At 45.2% G+C, this 19,403-nt stretch overlaps 1 protein-coding gene across 8 annotated transcripts in view; it reads right to left on the reverse strand.

Annotated features, from left to right (window-relative positions):
- Positions 1–19,403, reverse strand: part of eea1 (early endosome antigen 1) — a 111,435-nt gene that overhangs the window by 73,521 nt on the left and 18,511 nt on the right. For 4 of the 8 annotated variants that reach the window (XM_078420025.1, XM_078420028.1, XM_078420022.1 and 1 more), the window contains exons 3-6: positions 15,481–15,609; positions 7,153–7,277; positions 3,003–3,057; positions 2,245–2,310 (exon numbers count right to left, since the gene is read on the reverse strand). In XM_078420025.1, the coding sequence (XP_078276151.1) occupies positions 2,245–2,310; positions 3,003–3,057; positions 7,153–7,277; positions 15,481–15,609 (375 nt within the window). Of the gene's footprint in view, positions 1–2,244; positions 2,311–3,002; positions 3,058–7,152; positions 7,278–15,405; positions 15,610–19,403 lie in introns of those variants that run through there. The other 4 variants (XM_078420029.1, XM_078420027.1, XM_078420026.1 and 1 more) reach the window with 2 other exon arrangements.

Here is a 19,403-nt window from a genome sequence, read left to right on the forward strand (position 1 = left end):
GTTAGGATCGAACCCGGGACTCTGGCGCTGTAAGGCAGTAACTCCACTGCTGTGTCACTGTGCCACTCTAACTTGCTTTATTTAACCTCATCACCAAAACTCAAGATGCTGTAGATTGATAAATTTTCTGTTTGTGTCAATGCATTACGTTTTTATTCATGGCAACATTCAGAGCATCAAAGCTCAGCAGAAGGGCATTCAGCCAATTATGCCTGCGTCAGCCCTTTGATTAGACTGCCTGATTACCTCTCCTCCCCTGCTGCTGCCGTCCAGTAGACCTGCAAATGTTTCCACTTCAACTATTTATACATTTCTATTTTGGAAGTTATTTACACTGCCCTTTTCAGGCAGCACATTTTGGATCATTTCAACTTAATACCTACCCAAAGACAATTCTCCCACTTTTGTCAACTATTTTAAAATCAACAGTTAGTTGCCTTGTTGCTTATAATTCTGTTGCTGGAAACTCTTACTCACTACCCACTTTATAATGGCTGCATGGTTATTAACAGCTTAATTAAATCTTCTCCACTTCGAGAAAACTATCAGCTACTTCAGACTCGACACAAGAAAAATCCACAGGTTTCATCTCTGCAAATCTCCTCTGCACTCTCCACAAGAGCTCAGAACTACATAACAACGCTGAGAACTATATTCTGCACTCTGTATCTTCCCCTTTGTTCCACCGGCTGTACCTGAGTTTAAACTGATTGTATCTCTGTGTGGTATATCTGATCTGTTTGGATAGCATGCAAAACAGAGCATATCACTGAACCTCAATACATGTGACAAAAATAAACCTAAACCCAAATGTTTGGATCTTTCCCAAAGTGAGGTGACCTGATGGGATGTAATAGTCCAACTAAAGTTATAAAATATTAACACAATGTTCATGCTTTTACACTCTCTGCCTGTTCGATAAAATAAGAATTTAAATAATGAAAACAGCATCTAACCGAATATACATCCCTGGATCTCCCAGTTCCTAAGTTTAGTTGGGTTTATAGATACAGTGCAGAAACAGGCCCATCAGCCCACTGAGTCCGCAACGATCAGTGATCCCCACACACTAACACTATTCTACACACACTAGGGACATTTAACCTATTTGTTCTACATCTCTCTACATCACGTAGTATAAGAAAATAACTACAGATGCTGGTACGAATCGAAGGTATTTATTCACAAAATGCTGGAGTAACTCAGCAGGTCAGGCAGCATCTCAGGAGAGAAGGAATGGGTGACGTTTCGGGTCGAGTCTGAAGAGTCTGATCAGTCTGAGGAAGAGTCTCGACCCGAAACGGGCGGGCGGCACAGTAGCGCAGCGGTAGAGTTGCTGCTTTACAGCGAATGCAGCGCCGGAGACTCAGGTTCGATCCTGACTACGGGTGCTGTACTGTAAGGAGTTTGTACCTTCTCCCCGTGACCTGCGTGGGTTTTCTCCGAGATCTTCGGTTTCCTCCCACACTCCAAAGACGTACAGGTATGTAGGTTAATTGACTGGGTAAATGTAAAAATTGTCCCTAGTGGGTGTAGGATAGTGTTAGTGTGCGGGGATCGCTGGGCGGCGCGGACTTGGTGGGCCGAAAAGGCCTGTTTCCGCGCTGTATCTGAAATATGAATATGAAATATGAAACGTCACCCATTCCTTCTCTCCCGAGATGCTGCCTGACCTGCTGAGTTACTCCAGCATTTTGTGAATAAATACCTTCTCTCTACATCACCGTCTATATCTCTCGTTTTCCTTTCCCCTTACTCTCAATCTGAAGAAGGGTCTCGACCCGAAACGTCACCTATTCCTTCTCTCCAGAGATGCTGCCTGACCCGCTGAGTTACTCCAGCTTTTTGTGTCTAACCTACCAACCTGTGCGTCTTTGGAGTATGGGAGGAAACCAGAGCATGTGGAAAAACCTACGCAGTCACAGGGAGAACGTATAAACTCCATGCAGACAGCACCCACCCAGGACTCTGACGCTGTAAGGCAGCAACTCCACCGTTGCACCATCATGCCGCCTAGACCATTCTGTTCCTCAATATGAACCAATATGGAGACACAGTCCGTCTGAAGAAGGGTCCTGACTCGAAACATGACCTATCCATGTCATCCAGAGATTCTGCCTGATCTGCTGAGTTACTAACATAGATGTTGGTGCTGCTGCCACGTGGCTAAATGGGGAAAAAAGTTACACCAATTTAATCCAGGCACTTGAGCTCCAACCCAGCTAAGTATTTGAAATGAATTACTTGCTTCAGCTGTCCTTGCACTTTGTCCAGTTCTTTTTTCAGCTCCTTTGAGAACCAGCGTTCTTCCTGCAGAGACAAGACACCAGTGATTTATTTTGCATTTATTTTGAGAGGGTTATAATACAAAAACAGGGATGTTATGCTGAGGCTTTATAACTCACTGGTCAGACTGCATTTGGAGTATTGTGAGCAGTTTTGGGGCCCCATATCTGAGGGATGTGCTGGCGTTGCAGAGGGTCCAGAGGGTGCAGAATGATTCCAGGAATGAGTGGGTTAACATATGATGAACGTTTGAAGGCACTGGGCCTGTAGTCACTGGAGTTTAGATGGATGAGGGGGGACCTCATTGAAACTTACTGAACAGTGAAAGGATAGAGTGGATATGGGGAGGATGTTTCCACTAGTGGGAGAGTCTAGGACCAGAGAGCACAGCCTCAGAATAAAATGAAGGTACCTTTAGAAAGGAAAGGAGGAATTTCTTCAGTCAGGGTGGTGAATCCATGGAATTCATTGCCACAGAAGGATGTGGAGGCCGTCAATGGATATTTTTAAGGCCGAGATTGACAGATTCTTGATTAGTACGGGTGTCAGGGGTTATGGGGAAGGAAAGATAAATCAGCCTTGATTGAATGGCAGACTAGACTTGATGGGCTGAATGGCCTAATTCTGCTCCAATGACTTATGAACAGCAATCTTTTCAGCAGGGCAACAAGGATGTGCAACAGAAGGTGGACATGGAAAGTGTTGAACATTCTCACCTTTAAGGAGGCCTTAAGGTCTTGTAGCTCTTGCTGATGGTAGGCAATATCATCTCTGCACGGAGAAAGAATATAACGGTCAGAGATCAGCTCGTCTCGCAGCATCATACAAGCGTGGAAACACACCGTTTGGTCCACCATGCCCAAATCAACAAGTGGACTGCTGTCCACGCCCCATCACCCAGCACATGGCCTGTGGCCTTCCTTGCTCGTCTAAACACCAGTTAAATGCTGTCAGAAACACTGCTTCCATCACTCTCACAGGCAATGTATTACAGCTACTCACCACTCTTCATGTGAGAAAGGTCCCCACAGATCCCCTGTTAAACTCTCCCTCCTCACCATAAATCTATGTCCTTCGGTTTTATCTACCTCTAATATAGGAATAAGTTTCTTGCAGTCTATCCTATCCATGCCCCTCATAATCTTAAATACAACAATCATGTTCCCTCTTAACCTTCTGCATTCCAGAGAGAACAGGTCTACGAGAAGTTTTACGAGAGGTGGTTTACGAGAATGATCCCAGGAATGATTGGGTCAAGGTATGATGAGCGATGGTCGGCACTGGGCCTGCACTCGCTGGAGTTTAGTAGGATATGGGGGGGCCGCCACAGATAGTGAAAGGCCTGGAAAGAGTGGATGTGGAGACGATGTTTCCACAAGTGGGAGAGGCCAGAGCCTCAGAATAAAAGGACGTACCTTTAGAAAGGAGATGGGGAGGAATTTATTTAGTCAGAGGGTGGTGAATCTGTGGAACTCATTGCGACAGATGGCTGTGGAGGCCAAGTCAATGGGATATTGACAGATTCTTGATTAGTATGGGTGTTGGGGGTTAAGGGGAGAAGGCAGGAGAATGGGGTTGAAGGGGGAAGATAGATCAGCCATAGCCTCAGAATAACAGGATGTATCTTCAGAAAGGAGATGGGGATTCATTTATTTCGTCAGAGGGTGGTAAATCTATGGAATTCATTGTCACAGAAGGTTGTGGAGGCCAAGTCAAAGGGTATATTTAAGGTGGAGATTGACAGGTTCTTGATTAGTACGGGTGTCAAGGGTCATGGGGAGAAGGCAGGAGAATGGGGTTGTCAGGGAAAGACAGAACGGTCATGATTGAATCGAAGAGTAGCCTAATGGCCTAATTCAGTCCTACAATGGATGAATTTATGAGCCTGGGTTGCAATTTACAAGACTCTGAACCAAGTGCTGCAAAGTGGGATTAACTTAATCAGTTCTCTTTTGGCGAGCATAAACAAAATGCGCCAACTAGCCTCCTTCTAGACCGCAAACCTCAATGATTCTATTTGTTCTTCTAGTTCCTTTTCCTCCCCACCAGTTTCTTCCCTACCAACTAGCCCCCATCCTCAGGGATCCCAACCATCATTGTTTATTTTATCTTGTGGAGATACTTGCATCTAAACGTTGTACCCACAGGCAATTGGAAGTCTTTGGGTATAGCCTGGCAAGTGCATATTCAAGCATTGCCTTGTGCCACTGATCAACACAAAGGATAAATCTCCAAGCACAATATTTATTCTCAACATGAACAGATTTCACTGAGCTCTGCATAGCTGAAGGCAGATAACGCAGCTTTCAAAAGTCCCCTTGATTGTGGGATGACAACATATCTCGGCAGAACTCGTGTGCAGTCCGTTTGAAAAATGAAGCCATTGTGTGCAGAGACTGGCAGGGAAGAACTCTCGAGCGTGATCGAGTTTAAGAAAAGAAGCCATTCTATCCAACAGCCCTTGCAGCACTGCAAGCTGCTGCCTGATATAACAGCGAATGACTGCGTACCAAGACTGATTAATAGATCACACATCTTGGTAAAGGCCTGCTTAGATTTCCTCGATTCAGGCACTCACAGGCAATTATCTGTGCAGAGCTAAGTTAGGAAACAACGGACCTACTAACATTCATACGGCCACCTTTCAAAATAGCAGGCCATCGAGTTTTTGCAAACCAGCAAGATCACATTCAAAGTCTAATTACTGAGAGAACACAGCAACTGAATTACACAAAGGCGGCGAGCAGGGATCGCTGGTCGGTCGGCGTGGACTCGGTGGGCTGAAGGGCCGGTTTCATGCTGCATCTCTAAACTAAGCTAAACAAAGCAGTATTCCACAAAAGGCAACAAGCAACAAGATTTTCTGCAGATGCTAGTGTAAACCGAAGACAGACACAAAAAGCTGGATTAACTCAGTGGGTCAAGCAGTATATCTGGAGAAAAGGAATAGATGACGTTTTGGATCTGAAGGAGGGTCTCGACCTGAAACATCACCTATTTCTTTCCTCCAGAGATGCTGCCGGTCTCGCTGAGTTAGTTTAGCTCTTTGTGTCTGTCTAAGATTTTCTGTTTCCTGTGACTTCATGAAGAAATTTGTTCACCACTGATTTTTCAAGGCTCTGGAACCAAGGATGGCAGAAAATTGGAGGTGGACCTGTACACATTGAGTGTGACTCTATGGAGAAGCTCCCTGCCCTGCTTGGCAATAGTGCCAAAGGATCTTGTACATTCACTCACACTAAGCCTCCAAGTCACTCTAGATTCTATACTCTAGCCTCTGCACATACAGACCCAACACCTCTGAGGCAGGAGCCTCAGGGAATAATCAGGGACTAAAAGAGCCCAAGTAGGAAATCATCTTCTCACAGCTCAACAACCACCCTTATGAATGGTGGGGATGCATCCTAAAACCGACACACCTTCCAGGATCTATACAATCACCTTCCGTGAAAAAAACACCAACTATAAACACCGATTAATTAAGAGTATAGACTTTGGAAAAAGCTTTCCCTGGATTTACCAGACTCAAATTTACTCAAACAACTCAAAGTGACCAAACTATGGTACATGGTCTCGACAGCGCAGACAAAATTCAACTGCGAAGAATTTTGCAAACATCTTTGTGTTAATGGGTGTCAGTCACGGTGACGCAGCGGTAGAGTTGCTGTCTTACAGCACCAGAGATTCGGGTTCGATCATTACTACGGGTGCCTGTGTGCAGGATGGTGTTAGTGTGAGGGGATCGCTGGGCCGAAGGGCCTGTTTCCGCGTAACACCACTAAACGAAACAAATGTACGTTCTCTCATCCTAAGCCAAGCATGCTCCTTAATAAAACTGGCACGTCATATTTGTAGTTCTGCTATTAAATGATAGTTGCATTACTAAGAAATCGTGTGGTACAGAATATCGGGTGGTAAAAACAATTATGTCAATGGGGGGAAAAAGCATTTCAGGCTCGCATTCCTCCCCCCCCCCCCCCCCCCCACAGGATTATCAAGTCTTTTTAATAGCTCAAAAATTCTTTTTGTTTACTGCAAGCTAGAATAGCTTAAATGCAACTGCAAGTCACACTGTTTAATGTAGTATCATCACACAAGTGTCAATATCAGCGACTGCTTGTCAATTTTAGTAGCCACTTGCGGCGGCTAAAAGACAATGGTGTGCAATTCCTGCGGGGAGGATACAGAGAAACTATTTTATTTTCCCCGGACTGTTGTGTTTATGTAAGACAGCTTTTTTTCTGCTTGACAACTTCCAATGTAACTTTAAATGGTTCTCTGGTTCCCAATCATAATACTGTTATAACCAATTCGGCCCATGTAATACAAATAGCATTCCCAGTGGGCCATCGGTACAGTTGCTGCCTCACAGTGCCAGAGACCCAGGTTACGGTTACGATTATCCGATTACGATAATCCCAGAATCCCGATTACGGTGCTGCCTGTACGAAGTTTGTACTTTCTCCCTGTGACCTGCGTGGGATCTCTCCTGGAGTTCCGGTTTCTTCTCATATTCCAAAGACGTACAGGTTTGTTGGCTAATTGGCTTGGTAAAAATTGTAAATTGCCCCTTTAGGATAGTGCTAGTGTGTGGATATGGCTGGTCAGCGCGGACTCGATGGGCTGAAGAGCCTGTTTCCGCACTGTATCTCTGTACTAAACTAAACTATTGCATTAATCGTGTTACATTCAATTTGTGGTACAAAAATATGTTATATAAGAATTATCTAAATTTCACATAGTATTTTGAACCCCATGATGTTATAACTGAAGAATTAAACCAACATGCCTCGCATCAGCTGAAACCCCGAAAATGACAACAAAAAAACAATTTATTGAGACAACCCGTTCGGTAACTAAACCAACCTTCTCAAACTTCTTTGTTCTTCCCCGGGACCAGAATCATTGCCTGGGTCGTGAAACACCTCGTAGTGCTTGAAGAGCTCCTCTGCTGAAGCATGAGACTTCATACACAGCGGGCAAATAAAACCCTGTGAAGTCAAAGGGGGGACAGGATACATTAGGAGTTTCGCACACACCCCTGTGTGTCATGACTGGGAATAGGAAGCAAAGAAACAGACCTCACAGCACAAGAATGCACAGGCAAACAGATCAAGCCAAGCTGATGGAGTCACCAGGCACACAGGAGAATGATTCCACTTTAACAGCAGATTTAAAGCATTGAGTGTTACAGAAGCAGACAAATACTGCATGCTGTGTGTACACAAAGGTTCATCTCAGTCGTTATTGTACTCCAGCCAACTCTAACCATCAGCTCCCTCGAAATTTACCCCTCTCATGTCCTTTTATTTCCAGGCCAAAGGTCTTCTTGGGAGAAAAAAAAGTCCTGGCATCCTCCAATTCTCCCACTGCCTCTCCAAGTCTGACTGTTTTTCTACTGCTGTGTATTTGTCTTACTAATGAGGACAAACTATCAATTTCAGGCAATTGCCCAGCTCTTTTGCACTTCCCATCACTGAATGGCAATGGGCGACACAGTGGCGTAACGCAAGGGGTTGGGGAGAGGCTGCTATCTCAAGAGAGGGAAGGACACAGCAGTGTCCCACAGGATTAGGATGAAGATCACAGCACCTTGTAAAATATACCAATGATTATGGCCACACAGTGGCGCAGCAGTAGAGTTGCTGCCTTACAGCGCCAGAGACCCGAGTTCAATCCTGACTACGGATGCTGTCTGTGTGGAGTTTGTACGTTCTCCCTGTGACCACGTGGGCTTTCTCAGGTTTCCTCCAGCACTCCAGAGACGTACAGATTTATAGGCTAATTGGCTTCAATGAATTGTAAATTGTCCCTGGTGTGTAAAATAGTGCTAGTGTACGGGGTGATCGCTGGCCGGCGATGACTCAGTGGACTGAAGGGTCTGTTTTTCCATGCTGTATCTCTAAAATTTAAAAAACAAAATGTATACCAAGCCCATCAATGCAAACACTGAGTCCTTTCTACTGATAACCACCGGGTGGCGCCAGCAATGGCTGCCTCGCCAACTGTCTGTCTGTCCTTTCCTTCTTAGTGATTTAATAGTATGTGTTAAATGTATGTTTTTAGTGTTCTTTAGCTTGTTTTATGTGGGGGTGGGTTTGGGGGAAACCTTTTCTAAACTCTTACCTTGACAGAGTTGCGATTATTTTCCGTATCGTATCTCCGTCCGCACTGCGGCCTAACATCGAGGAGTTGGCGGCCTTTGCTAGAGACCGATTTCGAGAGCTCCACCGCGGGGGTGCCTACAGGACTTTAACATCGCGGAGCCCGCGATCCCTTTGTCGGGGATCAACCTCGGAGCTCCAACTGTGGGAGCTTGCGTCAGAGACCGACTTCGGGAACCCCAAGCCGTGGGAGTTTTGACTGCCCCGAACACGGGAATTTCTATCGCCCCGACGCGGGAGCTTCGACCGCCGGCTGCAGGAGCTTTGATCGCCCCAACGGATGGTTCGGCTGCACCAACCGCGGGAAAATAAAGAGGAGGAAGATTGGACTTTTTTGCCTTCCATCACAGTGAGGAACGTGGGGAATCCGCTGTGGTGGATGTTTATGTTAACTTTTATGTCATTGTGTGTCTTGTTGCTTTTTTTCCCATATGGCTTTATGGTAATTCGCATATCACTGTACCTTAATTAGTACATGTGACAAAAGATCTTTGAAACCTTTGATGCAAGTACTCTCAAAAGCATCTACTCTCTGGAGCAGTAGGATCCACACTCCCAGGCCGCTGTGAATGAGTTATGTTTCCCCCATTCCAATAGATTTTCCTACTGTCACCATTCATTCCTTTTTGAATAGCCCCCTATAGTTAGCTAGTTTCTCCACAACCATAGACCTCTTTCATCATGCTCAGGGAATCTACACACCATTCTGTCATTTCTCACGGAAATTAATCTCATCTTGTTCAACATTTATACATCTGCACTTTGAAATTATGTATAAACCTTTTTGCATCGTTTCTATTTACTGCTAGTCAATGGCAAATCCACTACAAAAGCACAACATAAATTCCAGGAGAGTAACAATTGTACTAAACCACCCCTGCACCAGTCTGGCAATGTTCAGACAAATATTATACCCATCTACTATTGAGAGGGGTTACCAATTCAGCCAGGCTTCAAGTCGATAACACTATTGATAAGGTAGATGGGCTGGGGTGTCCCTATTTCGAACAATTGTACAGAGCCCTAGTGAGACCGCACCTGGAGTATTGTGTGCAGTTTTGGTCTCCAAATTTGAGGAAGGATATTCTTGCTATTGAGGGCGTGCAGCGTAGGTTCACTAGGTTAATTCCCGGAATGGCGGGACTGTCGTAGGTTGAAAGACTGAATGCGACTAGGCTTGTATACACTGGAATTTAGACGGATGAGAGGGGATCTTATTGAAACATATATGATTATTAAGCGATTGGACACGTTAGAGGCAGGAAACATGGTCCCAATGTTGGGGGAGTCCAGAACAAGGGGCCACAGTTTAAGAATAAGGGGTAGGCCATTTAGAACGGAGATGAGGAAAAGCTTTTTCAGTCAGAGAGTTGTAAATCTGTGGAATTCTCTGCCTCAGAAGGCAGTGGAGGCCAATTCTCTGGATGCTTCCAAGAGAGAGCTAGATAGAGCTCTTAAAGACAGCGGAGTCAGGTGGTATTGGGAGAGGGCAGGAACGGGGTACTGATTGTCAATGATCAGCCATAATCACATTGAATGGCGGTGCTGGCTCGAAGTGCCGAATGGCCTACTCCTGCACCTATTGTCTATTGTCTAATTTATTTTCCAACAATGGAATTCTGGCTCAAACAAAAAATAGTCCTGCGTCACACACCATTCCTGCAAACTATAATTCTTCCCAATGTGAGACAAATGACACGTTGAATTCTGCTTCATTTTCAGTTTAACTGATCAAGACTGAAAGCTGGTGGATTTCAGTGGCAGTTCTACTGGTTTTCACATCATTATTTTAAATACATGTCATTTTTATCAAACGCACACTGACACATGAAGGCAGTTTCTTTAATACTTAATGAAGCTTCAAATCTTGAGGTCATAAAACTGCATTATCTTCACTACCTTGCCCTCTCAGCTCTGCACTGACCGACTTCTTAATCATGGTGACCTCAACTTCCTTTTGATAACCTTCACAAAACTTGACTTAATTCAATGTCCAAACGTGTAGCTTTCTAAAGCCTCTCTAACCAAGTCCCTGAATCCACCTTCACCTATATCCCCCTCGTCCTCTTAACACCCATCCAACTTTGGTGCAAATCAATTTCAATCCACGGTCTGAGGAAGGGCCTCAACCCGAAACGTCACCCATTCCTTCTCTCCAGGGATGCTGCCTGTCCCGCTGAGTTACTTCAGCATTTTATATCTATCTTTGGTGTAAACCAGCATCTGTAGTTCCTTCCTACATGATCTGATTTTCAATTGTTGACCCACCTGCCAGAGATTATCACTCCATCTGCTCTGACAAAGCCCTCATCTTTTGCTTGGGTCACCTCTAAACCTCCTGTGTTTCAAGGACAACAGTCCCAGCCTTTTCAACCTCTCTCTATATAACTGTAGTCTCTCATCCTTGGCAACATCCTGGGAGTGACATGCTCTATGCCTTCATACTGACACACACCTCCAGATTCAGGGACAGTTTCTCCCCAGCTGTAATCAGGCGACTGAACCATCCTACCAACAACTGCAGAGTAGTCCTGAGCTACTATCTATCTACTTTGAGACCTTCAAACTATCTTTGGTCGGATTTTACTGGACATTATCCTGCACGAAACCTTATTCATGCACCTGTACACTGTGAATGGCTCAACTGTAATCATGTATTGTCTTTCCGCTGGCTGGTTAGCTCGCAGCAAAAGCTTTCCATTGTGCCTTGGTACACGTGACAATAAACTAAACTCAACTTTCCATCTTTTCTGAAATGTGGGGCTCAGAATTGTCCACAATATTCCAACTGAGGCCTAACAAATGAGCTATAATATTCTTCTCTCAATCTATTAGTTTTTTCATGAAAAACCCAAGTAACCAGGTGCTCCTTTGAACCAATTTATTGAGTGGATTTTGAGGACTGGCGTGTATTCTGAATGAGTTCATTGTCAGTTGTGAAGGCTTCGTTGGTGAGTGTGGCTGGCAATACCTGTCCAGACGTGGCTCACACAGGAACAGTGGGAGCATAAACACTGTGGCAGGCACTGGTACTGAGCTCAGCATTCTCAAGCTCTGGTGAATCGGACCCGATGGCTGCCTTCAAAGTTGATACAGGCTGCTTAGGTCAAAGCACACCAGCCTCTTCTGTCTGGGCACAGGATTCCCACCCGCTTGCAGGAATGCCAACGTAGATAGGCATTGATCGAGTGGATGTGGAGAGGACGTTTCCACTGGTGGGAGTGTCTAGGACCAGAGGTCACAGCCTCAGTATTAAAGGGCGCTCTTCTAGAAAGAAGGTGGTGCGGAACTTCTTTAGTCAGAGGGTAGTTATTCTGTGGAACTCATTGCCACAGAGGGCTGTGGAGGCCAAGTCAGTGGATATTTTTTATGGCAGAGACAGACAAATTCTTGATTAGAACGGGTGTCAAGGGTTATGGGGAGAAGGCAGGAAAATGGGATTAGGAGGCAGAGATCAGCCATAATTGAATGGCAGACTCGATGGGCCAAATGGCCTAATACTACTATAACGTGAACTATAGATAGACACAGAATGCGGGATTAATTCAGCGGGGCAGGCAGCATCTCCGGATAAAAGGAATGGGTGACGTTTCGGATCGAGTCCCTTCTTCAAACTGAGAGTCATGGGAGAGGGAGACAGAGATATGGAAGGGTAAGGTGTGAAAACGAGATATCAAAGGGAACGAGGTTCAAGGAAAATGTAGAATAGATAAATGTAGACAGGTTTGAGGCTATCTTTGATACAATCCTTGCATTGCCTGCTTGGATGTTCCTGGTTCCGGTAGCCCTGTGCAAGAACTCTGTAACTCCGGAGTTGGCGTGGCATATGGGATCTTTCCACACGGATTTTGTGGCCTGTCCAGCACAACTACGGGCGGCATGGTGGCGCAGCAGTAGAGTTGCTGCCTTACAGCGAATGCAGCGCCGGAGACCCAGGTTTGATCCCGACTATGGGTGCTGTCTGTACGGAGTTTGTACGTTCTCCCCGTGACCTGCGTGGGCTTTCTCCGAGATCTTCGGTTTCCTCCCACGCTCCAAAGACATACAGGTATGTAGGTTAATTGGCTTGGTAAATGTAAAAATTGTCCTTTGAGGGTATAGGATAGTGTTAATGTGTGGGGATTGCTGGTCGGCGCGGACCCGGTGGGCCGACAGGGCCTGTTTCTGTGCTATATCTCTACACTAAACTAAACTAAACTAAAACTGTGGCCTCATGATCATGGCCTCCATGCTGACCACACCAGGCTCATCCAGAACATGCATGTTTGGCACTTTGTCCTGCTGTTTGATGCCCGTGAGTGACCTCAGGGATCTCCTGGGGAAACACTCAAGCCCATTGAAGAGTTGCCTGCAAAGCATCGATATATCACAGCCAGACTAAAGGCTTGTCGATACGACTGCTTCGTACACTTTGATCTTGGTTGACTGCTTGACGATTCTGTGGACTTCAAGGACTGAGATACTCTCCTCTACACAATCGTGCCATTTACAGTGCACTTTGAAGAGCTCAATTCACAAAGTACCTTTGTTTCAAGATGTCAGCAATAAAATGTCACTCTAAGCTACACGTGAACGTACAAGTGAATGTGACCAAAAGCTTGCAAAAGAGAAAGGATTGAAAGAGTGGATTCAAAGAAGAGGTTGAAGTCAAGCAATTTATGGAAACAATTCCAGGGAGATGAAGGTTTGACTGCCCATTTTGGAGCAATTAACTTCAGGTCCGGGAGTGTTCTTTAGGGCGGCACAGTGGCGCAGCGGTAGAGTTGCTGCCTTACTGCGCCAGTTATGGGACCCAGGTTCGATCCTAACTGCGGGTGCTGGCTGTACAGAGCTTGTATGTTCTCCCCATGACCGCGCGGGTTTTCTCCGGGTGCTCCGGTTTCTTCCTACACTCCAAAGACATACAGGTTTGTAGGTTAATTGGCTTCAGTAAAAATTGTAAAATTGCCCCTAGTGTGTAAGATAGTGCTAATATGTGGGGTGATGGGAGTGATTTGGAGTGTGGGAGTAAACCGAAGAACCTGGGGAAAACCCACATGGTTACATGAAGAACTTACAAACTCCATACGGACAGCACCTATAGTCAGGATCAAGTCCGGGTCACTGGTGCTGTAAGGCAGCAACCCCGCTGCTTAAATGTTATGAGAACACATGTCGCCACCTTCTCCTCAGGCAGAGCGCATTGTAACCATTCTCTGTGGAAAAAATGTGTCCCTCAGATCTTGTGTTGGACATCCCTCCATGGGAGAAAGATTTGTCCTCCCTACCCTTATTATCCTCCGCATTATTTTGTATATTTCTGTCGGGTTATCCCTTAGTCTTCTCCGCTCCATTTAAAACAAACACAGGTTATCCAATCTCTCCTGACAAATGCAATGCTCCAATCCAGGCAACATCCTCGTGATTCTCCTCGGCATTCTCTCTCCAGCACAATTACAGTTATCCTGCAGTGGTGGCCAGAACTACACACGATGCCCCGAGTTGCAAAGAGACATCCTTACTCTTATAATCTCTGCCATGGCTGTTGAAGGCAAGCTTCCTTCTTCACCACTCTATCTACCAATGTCACCGCTGCAGGGATCTATGGACTTGCACCCCGCGGTCCTCTGTTCATTAATACTCCTGAAAGCCCTCGCATTTACAAATCCCACCCTTATTTGACCTTGAAAAATGCACCATTTCACACTGCCAGGATTGAATTCTACTTGTCATCACCCTGCTCAACGTTCCATCTTAGTCTAAAATAATCCTCCTTGCTATCTGCAACATGACAAATTTGCCTGTCATCTGCAAACTTATTTATCATACCTCCTACATTAACATTTAAGTTCTTACTGTACATCACAAACTTCAAGGTCCCAACATCGATCCTGTGGTATCCCTCTGATCACAAACCTCCAATCAAACAATCCTCCGTCACCTCATGTCAAGCCAGTTTTGTTTCCAATTTGCCAGTTTGCCTTGGATCCTGAAAGCTTCAACTTTCTGAATCAGCCGACCATGCAGGACGTTGTCAAAGGCCTCATTGCAGTCCATTTACAGTTGAAAATAGTAGCACTTGGTAGTACTGGATGCTGGCAGGTGGTGTGAAATTCAACGTAGGGTGAAATAGGATACCTGGCTTGTGAACGGTTTGTTTCACTGTTGGACAGATTCCAGGAACAGTGGTTGTGAAATAGAGTTTGCAACGGGAAGAAAGCTTTTGCCATTTCCAATACCTATCAGGGGGTCATTTCAGATCATCTCTAACTTCCTGATTTTTAAACTATAAGCTCCATCTTTCAAGCTTTTAATCATGTCATCATCCTTTCTGTGTCACCCTGAAGCATAATATCCTCACCACTTTGGGCGACACGATGGCACAGCGCCAGAGACCCGGGTTGGATCCTGACTACGGGTGCTGTCTGTACGGAGTTTGTACCTTCTCCCAGTCACCTGCGTGGGTTTTCTCCGGGGACTCCGGTTTCCTCACACACACCAAAGACGTACAGGTTTGTAGGTTAATTGGTTTGGTATAATTGTGTGTAGGTTAGAGTAAGCGTGCAGGGATCGCTGGTCGATGCGAACTCGATCGGCCGAAGGGCCTGTTTCCCTGCTGTATCTCCAAACTAAACTAACCACACATTCACCAGGGAAAGATGCACTCAAGGAACTAATTCTTCCAGCTTCCATTTACAAACTCCTCAATGGCCAAAGTTGAGAGGCTGCCATGCAGGTGATAATGGAAGCAAAGCCATGTACTATTGTATTAAACACAATGGTAGAGCACAATCCTCAAATGAAAAAACCCACTTTCCCTTCAGAACATGACGCAACCAGTAGTGAAGTGAAGGCTGTGCAACAGTAAGATAAGCTCAATGTATGGCCATGCTGACATAAAACGTGTTCTACGGTAAAGAGAAAGGCTAGCCCAATGATAACGCAAGGGGGGGAAAAAAAACAAAAGTCAAGACACCTTTCACGTAAGAATGATTAGCCACCACCACTTCACGCATCCACCCAGAGAGAGTTCAAACAAAAAGCAACCCACACTAATGGCCGCTTCTGGATTAAGTTGCTCCTGTTTCGCCCTGTCTGCCACAGTGTGCTCGTTCTGGTCATGCTCAAACAGCTGAGTTGGCGTTAGAAACGATTGCATACAGATGGGACAGATGAACCCCTGGAAAAAGTGTTAACTTTCAGAATTATAAGGTATTACGAGCACGATCAAGCACAAAAACTCCTGTGACCATGAAAGCAAGACAACTGCACACACAGAAACGTGGAGAGTAATTCAACATGCAGGACAATTGAATTGAAGGCTCTTCGAAGTTCCCGCGTGTGCTTAAAGGAAGCGTATTTTCATTGTCAGTGTTCGAAGAAAGAAGCAGCACATCTTTTATCTGCAGTCCGCACTATAACTCAGTTCAGTCAATTTTGAGACTAAATTAACAATATGTTAATCTGACGATAATCCACTGCGGTGCACAATTCTATTAAATGGACTGCAGCAGCAAATCAAATCTTCAAGTGCAATGCAATTTCATGAACAATAGGCATTAATTCTCAATTATAGTCTGCTCCTTGTTCCATACTTTGCAGGGGGTATTGAGGCAAGTGTACATTGTGTTCAGGCAAGTGGATGTATTTTTTTCTGGTAAACTTGAAACACTCCTTCAAAGTCATTAATAGAAACTCTGAGGTAAAATAACGTGCACGCCTTAAAACAATTGGATAGATTCAGTATTGCGATATATTTTTCCCTGGCAGGTGCATGCAAGGCCATACCGAGATTCAAGGTTAGCAGAGAGGGAAATCAGGACACACATTTTCCATTAAAAGGTGGAGAAATTAGAAACTGTTTAACAATAAAAGGCTGTACGTTCAGTGCGTCAACAGCAAATTTCTAGTCTAGATTTTGGGTGGGTAAGGATATCAAAGAATATGGAGGAACAGCAGGAAAATGGAGTCAAGCTATAGATCAGCCATAATCCTACAGAACAGTGGAACAGATGGGATGATTGCTTACCTACTCCCGTGTTGAATGTGTAAAGACTGTCAATTAACTTTAGGGTAAAACACATTCTAAAAGGACGATAAAGATGGGAGATAGACACAAAAAGCTGGAATGACTCATCGGGTCAGACAGCATCTCTGGGGAAAAGGAATAGGTGATGTTTTGGGTCGAGACCCTTCTTCAGACTGAGAATCAGGGGTCAGGGCAACGAGAGATAGGGAGATGGGTCTCCCTTTCCAATTGATATCACTTAAAACCAATCTCATCGCCAGGTGCCTCAGATCCTCTGGGATAATAAATGAAATGTGATCAGTTTGTGACTTGGTTTATCTTCCTCTCATTCCTTTCTCTTCAACACCACACCACGTTTTGTTTGACCGAAGCTGCTGTTTCCTGTGATAGAGCAAAATTATTGTTGTTTCCTTTTTGTTGTAAAGCTCATTTCCAGCTGGAATTCTACGTTGGAAGGAACTGCAAATGCTGGTTAGTTCAAAGATCGAAACAAGGTGCTGGAGTAACTCAGCGGGTCAGGCAGCATTCTGCGAATCTGAAGAAGGGTTCTGACCTTAAACGCCACCCGTCCCTTTTCTCCAGAGATGCTGCCTGACCCGCTGAGTTACTCCAGCACTCTGTATCCATGTTCTCCAGAGATGCTGCCTGACCCGCCGAGTTACTCCAGCACTCTGTGTCCAGCTGGAGTTACCTGCTGCTGCTCGCCTTTATTCAATTTTCTCTTCAGATTCAAAATCAAACAGATCTTATCATAAACTCTCACTTCAAATACATGCACGTTTCTCAAGCTTGGCTTTTGAAAGTCCACGTGTCACAGCCTCAGGAACTTTGTTACAATCCAATCTGTCTGACGTTGGCAATGCCCTTGATTTTCCATCTTCCTGTCGGTTTGGTTATGATTGCCGATTCCAGTACTAATCTTCCCCACTCCTGCAGTTGATGTTCTGAGCCATATACTAGAAGTGCTCAGTTATTGCACATTTATACCTGTATTATTTCAGGTTTATTACTGTCACATGTACTGAGGTACAGTGAAAAGCTTTGGTTTTGTATGCTATCCAAACATTTCAGATACAAGCATAGATGCAATGTTCAAAGTCAAGTACAATAGATGGAGCGAAGGGGAAGATACAGAGTGTAGAATATAGTTCTCAGCATTGTAGCGCTTCAGTTCCTATGAAAGTCCAAAGTTCTCAATGGAGTAGAGGGGAATGGAACAGTATCCTAGCTTGTGCAAGGACTGCTCACAAACCTGATAGGAGGGGAAGAAGTTGCTCCAGTCTGGTTTCAAGCTTCTGTACCTTCTGCCGGATGGGAGCACGGTGGGACGAGTCTTTGATTATGTCGGCTGCTTTTCCAGGGCAGCGTGAAGTGTAGATGGAGTCAATGGTGGGGAGTCTGGTCTGTGTGAGGGACTCGATGGCATCCATAATTCTCTGCAATTCCTTGCAGTCTTGGGCAGAGCTGTTCTCAAAGCTCGCTGTGATGAAACCTGACAGTATGCTTTCTATGGTTATTATTGTTAAGCTGCTGTTAAAATTTTTACTTTGCTGGAGGTAATTCTGATTCTATAAGAGCCAGCTCTTTATTACAAGACTGTCAGATCTCACAACTGTCAAGTTATTTGATCAACATGTTCAGCAAACTGCTGGTTGGTAACAATTCTACTTCTGTCTGACCCTTTGCCAGAAGCTCTTCATCTGGTCTTTGAAGTAACCACAGTTAATTCCAGCAACTGAAGTCCCTAAGATTTTGGCATTGATGGAGATGATCTTTCCTTGCTGCTGGCACATTAAATGAACGAAGCATCTGAGCAAGCCCGCGTGTTCACATCCTCCCAGAGTGGCACTGCTGCCCCTCCATTCTTTGAGATGGCAGCGCATTGTCAACCAAGGGCGATTTGTCAACTTCCACAGGTTCCCGCATAGGAACAGGACAAGGCCCTCCTCTGTTTGTTCTGCACTTCCAGATACTGCCGTTTGGATTATTTTGACAAACGGTTGCTCCTCTGCAACATTCTGTTCATTACGCCAGCACTCCGTTTTACCATTCTTAGTCTCATTTCAATTTGTCTATACAGTGAACCCTCATTATAATGGACCATAGTGGGGATGGGGGGAGGAATGGTGTCCGTTATTGCCGATTGTCCGCTATCCAGAGTTGTCCAGAGAGTTGAGAATTCTCTGCCACAGAAGGCAGTGTAGGCCAATTCACTGGATGGTTTCAAGAGAGAGTTAGATCTAGCTCTTAGGACCAAAGAAATTAAGGGATATGGGGGAAAAAGCAGGAATGGAGTACTGATTTTAGATGATCAGCCATGATCACATTGAATGGCGGTGCTGGCTCAAAGGGTCGAATGGCCTACTTCTGCACCTATTTTTCTATGTTTCTATGTTTTTATAACCAAGTAATCCAAGGGGTGGTTTTGGAAGGTCGGCGAAGATCCTCAAAACCAGTGCTTGTGGCAGAAACAGGAGAGAACAGAGGAGGCAGAGTGGCAGCGGTAGAGTTGTTGCCTTAAAGTGCCAGAGACTCGGGATCCATCCCGAAAACGGGTGCTGTCTGTATGGAGTTTGCACGTTCTCCCCGCGACCTGTGTGGGTTTTCTCCAGGTGCTCCGGTTTCCTCCCACACTCCATAGACATACAGGTTTGTAGATTAATTGGCTTCTGTAAATTGTCCCTAGGTGAAGGATAGAACGAGTATATGGGGTGAGCGTTGGTTGGCACGGACTGGGTGGGCCAAAGGGCCTGTTTCCATGCTGTATCTCTAAACTACGACATTAAAGAAGGTCAATGCAATCGGATTGAGTTTAGTTTGGAGATATAGCACGGGAAAGGGCTCTACCAGCTGTGCCAATGTGTCGCCCCAAACCTGGCCGAACCTCCTGGCTCCTCAAGCCCCAGAGAGATCCCAGAATGAACGCAGTTTCTCTTCACTTCCTG

The sequence above is a fragment of the Rhinoraja longicauda genome, chromosome 23 (genome assembly GCF_053455715.1).
Source record: "Rhinoraja longicauda isolate Sanriku21f chromosome 23, sRhiLon1.1, whole genome shotgun sequence".
NCBI classification, from domain to species: domain Eukaryota; kingdom Metazoa; phylum Chordata; class Chondrichthyes; order Rajiformes; family Arhynchobatidae; genus Rhinoraja; species Rhinoraja longicauda.